Consider the following 7,770-nt stretch of genomic DNA (forward strand, 5'->3'; position numbering starts at 1 on the left):
AAAACAAATACCGTATGCTAACACATATATATGGAATCTAAAAAACAAACAAAAAAATGGTCATGAAGAACCTAGGGGCAAGATAGGAATAAAGATGCAGACCTACTAGAGAATGGACTTGAGGATACGGGGAGGGGGAAGGGTAAGCTGGGACAAAGTGAGAGAGTTGCATGGACATATATACACTACCAAATGTAAAATAAATAGCTAGTGGGAAGCAGCCACCTAGCACAGGGAGATCAGCTCCGTGCTTTGTAACCACCTAGAGGGGTGGGATAGAGAGGGTGGGAGGGAGGGAGATGTAAGAGGGAAGAGATATGGGGATATATGTATATGTATAACTGATTCACTTTGTTATAAAGCAGAAAGTAACACACCATTGTAAAGCAGTTATACTCTAATAAAGATGTTAAAAAAAAAAAAAAGTGTGTGTGCTCCGAGCTGAATCTCAGTTAAGTAGGTTACTCTACCTACAGCCACGTAGCAGAAATAGTCATTGTTATTTACACTACACCTAATTTCCAAAAATAAATCGAATCCATCCACTTTAAAATCCCCAAATATCATAATCCCAAAGAAGAATAAAAGGCAAGGGTCACATACTAAAAAAAAAGAGGAAAGGGGGGAATGGTTACAGTGGAAAACCAAGAATAATGGGAACTACTGTAGTGAGCAAAAACAGCTCTGGGCTCTCCTGCCGTCAGCTCATCAGAGGGAACTCATTGCATATTACAAAGAAAAACATTAGTTCATAGATAATACGTACGTTATCCTGGTATCTTTGATAAATTGTACTAAGGGAACTTAATTAATACCCGGTATCTCTGTTAGCAATGTTCCACACAGAAAGGCAGATTTTTCACAGGTAGCTTTTATCTTACACTGAGTCTCAATAAAGAGTACATGTATTTCTTTAGCTGCCTTAGAAGAATGACGATTGTTAGGATGTTACATTCAGAAATAAAGTTCTGTATCTCATAGGGAAAAAAAAAGAGTACTTGTAGTATTCAAAAGTTTCTTCTCTCAAGACCATTTCTTTCTCTCAGAGAAACCAAGTGTCCTTTGTTATTTAAATGATTGTTAAGGTGACATTTATGATCATATCACCAATTTTATAACAAAGATTGATGTACTGCAGTTTCATAAGTAAGTTATTAACCAAAAGCTGTTCTGGACTCGTGTTAGGATGAGTGGAGGAGAGGAAGGTGCATGACAGGCCTTCAGCCTTGCCTGTGCCTGCCTCGAACGGACTCTGCGAGGAAGGCCAGGCCTGGGAAGGGAGCTGGTGGCCCCAGAGGGTGCTGTCTGTTGCTGGCGTGTGGCTCCGAGATCCAGGGGCCCACGCACGCTGCCTCCTCCACTGCCCTGCTTGCAAGTCCTTCCTTGGTTTGCATTCCCCAGAGATGGGGGCGTTGCTGCCAAGGCTGCCGGTTCAAACTAAACACTTAGGGTTTGAAGAGTCGGCGGGACAGGGCGCAGGGTGGGGGTCTCCTTCAGCACTGTGAATGCAGGTGACTGGAACTCAGAAGGAGCAGTAAGGCGGTCACTTAGGACAAGAGCGAGTACTTGGCAGGCGGAAACCATCCCCTCAGTGCTCTTCTGCTCAAGGGGGGATATGTTTTAGTTCCATTTACGCCCCTGGGAGACATACACTATGGTCTTGGGCCAGTGGGGGGTTGAGGGCTAAGTCTTTGTAGTCAGCTCTGGATGGGGATGTTCCCTTCCTGGGACCTTAAGGGGATTTGGGTTTATTCAGTTGGGGATCCCCGCTGTCTGTAAAAATCCTTTTGCTGCTATGTGCCGAGCAAAGCTGTAGTAGGCGTTCACTCCTTTCAATATTATTATTACTCAGGTTAGCCTAAGAAAAGATGAGCTGTAGCGAGGAATTAAAAAAGCCAAAATTCAGGGGAAAAGAACCCCTACTCATGTCTGGAAATAAAACAATTTGGTACACCTTCAAAATACTTTTCTATTCTAGCTCACATTTGGGGCTTTTACAATTTCAATTCGAATCTATTTGTCTCCCCACCCACTCGTACCATCCACCTGTTACCTATCATCTCTCTATCTGTTTGCCTATCTATCTATTATCTATCTATCTATCTATCTATCTATATCTATATCTGTCTGTCTGTCTATCTACCTACCTACCTACCTATCTTATCCTTCCATATATTCACCTATCTTTTGCAATGTCCCATCACATTTCCACTAAAGCCCTAATAGTGGAATATGTGGAATATAAAGAGTAGAATGTATCTTTTTTGGCATTTAACTTCCTAACTAGAATGGTAACGTAGGCACAGGGGAGAAAAGAAACCAGAAAGTTGTTTTGAAATAGGTGGTTAGGGAGAACAGAATGTTTTCTGCTGTACCTATAATGAAGATAAGGAAAGTTTAAAGAATACATCTCCAGAAAAACATTTAAGATAATATTTCATAACTTTATAAAAAAGGATACAGGTTATTGATCATCCTCTTCAAATCGACCTCTCTTTGCAGTAAGGGCATGTCTGCTTTTTACCAACAATACACCAACCTCGGATGCAGAATTCATGAAAGCTTAGGGATCTTGTTAGGGAAGCTTCTGGATACTAAAGGGCAAGGTCTGCTTCATGATGATGTAATGGAAGTGATCCTACCTGTAGGGCGGAGTGGTGGAGGTGGGAATGGCTCTCGGTTATGACTCAGTTGTGTCCATCACTCTCTTAGGGAGATTCTGCAGGACAAGGGAACCACCAAGTCCCAGAGGAGCCTGGAGTCAGAGCTGCAATAGTTTATGACCCTGAGGAATTTACTGATCTTCTTGGCCTTACGTGTTCTTACCTCACTCGATTCTTGTGATTAAATTAGACAAAGAATGTGGACATGCTTTTTTACAGGAATGTCTTACGTAAACATATCATTGTATTTCTCTGTCTCGCTTATCATGCATTTTTCTGTGTTTACTGTAGCATCTCTCCATTCGGCATTTTGTGCACCCACTCACTACCTACTATGTATGTAACCAGACTTGTCTTAGGCACTAGACAAGTTTAAATTATTTGTGATCAAGAATTTGTACAAATATTTCTGTCAGCTTCATAAGTTTTTTCTCAACTTTTTATTACTGATAAGGGGCCAGTTATTTTTTAATAGAATATAAACCTATAATGAACATCTAAAACTCTAGGCATTTACAGATTCAGTTGTATACAACCCCTTGTCCAGAAAGTTTGACCCTTTGGTCCCAAAGTTGCCAGCGAACTGTATGTTTTTCTGCAGCACCAGGGACGGAATCTTACAGAGCACAAGTCACTCTGTGTCATGACTTTCTGTGTATTTACATGTCTCTCCTGGGCAATATGTTACCTGTGGGACCATGATTCATTCATCTCTGTGCTCAGCACCTTAAACAGTGCCTAAGTGCCTATTTATTGAACACATATTTGAATGAATCATTCAAAACCGATTACATTTGCAAATGTATTTCCCCCAGATTCCACAGCTTATAGATTTGGGTAAAATGATTAACTATAATGAGATTCATCATGTTGATTTATTTCTACAGTCGTTGACCCCAGTATGGCTTTCTGGATCAAGATCACACGATGTTCTGTCTGGCCTGCTACACACCTGTGTGAACAACAATGATGTTCCCTCTCTAACAGACGGAAGGTATGAAGGTGGAGGCAAGTCAAGGCCATGTAGATGATTCCTCAATATTAGATCTGCGCGCAACTAAGGGTTCCCACTCTTTTATGTTCTTGGCGTTGGGGTCACTTTTGCAACATGCTTGGGGTAACGTACAGTGTATTATAACAAAGATTCTGAATCAAAACCCATACAGCTCTTCATTCAAAAGGGCTGGAGTACAGCCCCATCTTCCAGATAGGTGTGGAGTTCAGGGGTCATCGAGCCAGCATCGAAATGTCCATCTCCTCTTTAATATTCTTTCATCTTCAAAATCTCATCTGCAAAGCTTCCACACTGGCAGAATTGCCGCAGAGCCAGACTCAGATTCCTGCCCCCTTGTTAATATGATTCCGGTTTGCCCACTCCTTGTTAATATGACTCATGCTAAAATGGGCCATTAATAATACTCCCTGCAAAGCAAATTGAAAGGTGACTACATTTTCGATTACATATGCACACATGCACAACAATCCCTAAGGGCTTTTAAAGGTGAAGAGAAATACTTCCACTTGCAAATGGCAGAAGGGGCTCTGTTCCAACATTTGAAAAGTAAATCATATTTAAAACTAGGACCAGACTTGGAAAATTTCTACTAAGGATGATAGTTTTTTGGGAAAGGTATCACACTGAGAAACCACATAGACTTCCACATGGGGTATCTTTGTGTTTCTCACCTTAAAATGTTGAGACTTAAATGTTGGAATAATACATTTCAGATGCATTTGGTCCAGTTTTTGACTCTCAGGATTGAATAAATGGAATCTGTCCAGATTAAACAGAATCAGATCATGAGTGCTGCACATCTAGGGTATTACTGATTGAGTTAGGTGGGCTTCAGAGGCAAAAGACAGATGGTTTAACCACCTCATAATGCCAGAGCTTTGAACTGACTGAGTGCATAGCAATATTATAAAATTGATATTGTACTATAAAATAAAGAGAAATGATGCCTTCTTTTCCCTCTCTTAAGAAAAAAATTAAAATACTGATTGTTGGGCTTCCCCGGTGGCGCAGTGGTTGAGAGCCTGCCTGCCGATGCAGGGGACACAGGTTCGTGCCCCGGTCCGGGAAGATCCCACGTGCCGCGGAGCGGCTGGGCCCGTGAGCCATGGCCGCTGAGCCTGCGCGTCCGGAGCCTGTGCTCCGCAACGGGAGAGGCCACAGCAGTGAGAGGCCCGCGTACCGCAAAAAAAAAAAAAAAAAAAAAAAAAATTACTGCTTGTTGGCCAACGCAAACACAACTCTGGTATCCAGAGTTACTTGCTCAGGCAGGGCAGGCTGCTGGGCTCTTGACCTCAGCATCTTTCAGCACAGTGGAGATCTTCCTCACGGTGACTGGAGTCCCACAGGATGCTGGTTTCCAGGCCCAGGCTGGTCTGGTCCCTAATACCTAAATATCCCTCAGCCACTAGATAGCGATTTGGGGTACAGCCCATAGGCAGAGGAACCAAATAGTCCAAGAATTGGGTGCTCACGTTTTGGTCCCTCCTTGTGTAACTTAAGGTGTCCTGCTGCCTGTGGCGTTATCCTCTTTTCAAGACCAAAGCTGATACTTGGCTTCCCCCATCACCACTGTTGACACAAGCGGGTTCCTAAGGATTATTTCCAGGCAAAGAACACCACTTTGTCATTCTTGTTCTGTGAGACTCAGACACGGGCTCCACCTGGAGAGTCCTGAGTTCCTCCCCGCACCTGAAAGTTCACTCTGTTTTTCATTCCCCAACCCTTTCTCTCTCTTTTCCTTCTTGGCTACCTGTTCACTCATAGCTTTGCCAGCTTTCCCAGCCAGCCTCTGCACAGATGCTGCAGCCCTCCTGGCTGTGTGGCATGAAGATTCCTTTTTAAAAAAGAAATTCCTGGAGGAGGAGGAGGTTCACCTCCTGCTAATTAAGAGCAGTTCATTATGCAGCAGGGATTGCCAGAAAGTCTCAAAAAGAAGATGGGTGGGGGGATAAAGGCTTGGGGTTTGGGGAAGAGTGTTAAGCAAGGCAGAGGGTGGGGGCAAGGGGAGGAAAGGAAGGAGGAGGGAAGTGATGAGACAGTCTTCCCTGACTGGCTATCTGCCACGCCCGACACAGGTTATCTGAAAATTGCCTCTTGGCACTGGCTTGATGAAGACCAAAGGGTCTCCCATGAAAAGGATACACGTGCTTGCACGAAAGCTGGTAGGTGTTTTCAATGAGTCCCTCTTCACTGAGCACCACGACGATCTGCTGCCCACAGACGGCACAGATGTTGTCTGACAAGTTCCTGGTGGGCCTCCCACTGACTCTGTAGAACTGTTGGGGGAAAGGCACAGAGCACCACCATTCTCGGAACACAGGGAAGCCACTGCCAGGCTTGGGAGCATAGTCTTTACTGTTTCTCTGTTGGTTTAGCACTTGAAACACTTTTTCCCATAGGGACAATGCTACTGTGGGGTAAAGGTTTCTAGGCAAAACCCCACTGAACCCCAAATGGACCCAAAGCACATCGCTAATTATAACTACCTAACCTCCCCACCAAGGAATCCTTTGAGAGGAACAGTTTTTATCCAGAGCTGTAAGTTCAGACTCATGGGAAGCTTGTTAAGCTCACCCAGAGCCTGACCCTTCCCTTTATTTTCCTGGAGACTCTGATTCATAGATCTGGAGTAAACCCAGGCATCTAAGTATCTTTCAATTAATTTTAATATAATTAATATAATTATACGGAGCACACAGACTAATCCTATTAGAAGGCAATGCGTCCAGAACCCTAATTTAAGACACTGTGTCTCCCCAGGGCTGCGGATGAGGAGTGATTCTCAACATTGGCAGCACATTAGAATGTCTCAGAAGCTTTTTTTAAAGATAAAATATTTATTTTATAATAGCTTTAAACTTAAAGATACGAAGATAGTACGGAGTTCCCGTACCAAGTTTCCCCTATCAGTAACATCTTACATTAGTATGGTACATTTGTCACAATTAATGAGCCAACATTGATACATTATTATGAAATAAAGTTTATACTGTATTCAGATTACTTAGTTTCCCCCTAATGTCCTTATTTTGTTTCAAAACCCCACCTAGGATACCATTAATTATCGTGTCTCCTTAGGCTCCTCTTGGCTTTGGCAGTTTCTCAGACTTTGGTTTTTTTCTGACTTTGACAGTTTTGGAGGCAGGTATTCTGTAGAATGTCCTTCAATTGGAATTTAGCTGATGTTTGTTCTCCTGATTACGCTGGGGTTATGGTTTTAGGGGGGAAGATAACAGAGGTGAAGTGCCATCCTTACCACACCGTAGCAAGGGTACATGCAGTCAGCATGACGTCACTGTTGATGTTGACCTTGATCACCTAGCTTGAGGTAGTGGTCGTCAAATTTCTCCACTATAAAGCTACTCGTTCTTTTACTTCTCTTTATACTGTACTCTTTGGAAGGAAATCATCATCACCATGAGCAGCCCACACTTAAGCAGTGGGAAGTTATGTTATGCTCCACGTCTGTATTAGTCAGCATCCTCCAGAGAAATGGAACTGATAAGATATGCATGAGTGTGTGTGTGTGGAGAGAGAGAGAAAGAGAGAGAGGGGGAGGGAGAGACGGAGGGAGGGAGGGAGGCCAGGGAGGGAGGGAGAGGGAGAGAGAGACTCATTTTAAAGACTTGGGGCTGGGAAGTCTGAAACCTGGAGGGCAGGCTAGCAGGCTGTAAACGCTGCAAAGAGTTATTTCAGACTTAAGGCAGTATTCCTTCTTCTCTGGGAAACTTCCGTTTTTGCCCTTAAGGCCTTCGACTGATTAGCTAAGACCCATCCATATTTTCAAGGGTATTTTCTTTCCCTTAAAGGTAATCATATCTACAAAATACATTCAAAGCAACACGGAGACTGGTGTTTGATCAAACAACTGGACACCAGAGCCTAGTCAAGTTGACACATAACATTTAACCACACAACCTTCTTAAGGGTGGAGTATCTACATAAATTATGAGGAATTCTTCTCCATAGGAGGTTTGTCTATTCTCCTCTATTTATTTATTTATTTATTTAATTTATCTATCCAATCATTTATTTATGTCACTATGGACTCATGGATATTTATTCTATACTTTTTTTTTTTTTTTTTTTTTT

At 42.8% G+C, this 7,770-nt stretch overlaps 1 protein-coding gene across 1 annotated transcript in view; it reads right to left on the minus strand.

Moving 5' to 3' along the window:
- RNF175 (ring finger protein 175) overlaps positions 1-7,770 on the minus strand; it is a 73,895-nt gene that overhangs the window by 16,037 nt on the left and 50,088 nt on the right. Inside the window, 3 exon segments of the mRNA XM_028492553.2 lie at positions 2,462-2,492; positions 2,495-2,562; positions 5,821-5,954. Of these exon segments, the coding sequence (XP_028348354.1) occupies positions 2,462-2,492; positions 2,495-2,562; positions 5,821-5,954 (233 nt within the window).

The sequence above is a fragment of the Physeter macrocephalus genome, chromosome 7 (assembly GCF_002837175.3).
Source record: "Physeter macrocephalus isolate SW-GA chromosome 7, ASM283717v5, whole genome shotgun sequence".
Taxonomy (NCBI): Eukaryota; Metazoa; Chordata; class Mammalia; order Artiodactyla; family Physeteridae; genus Physeter; species Physeter macrocephalus.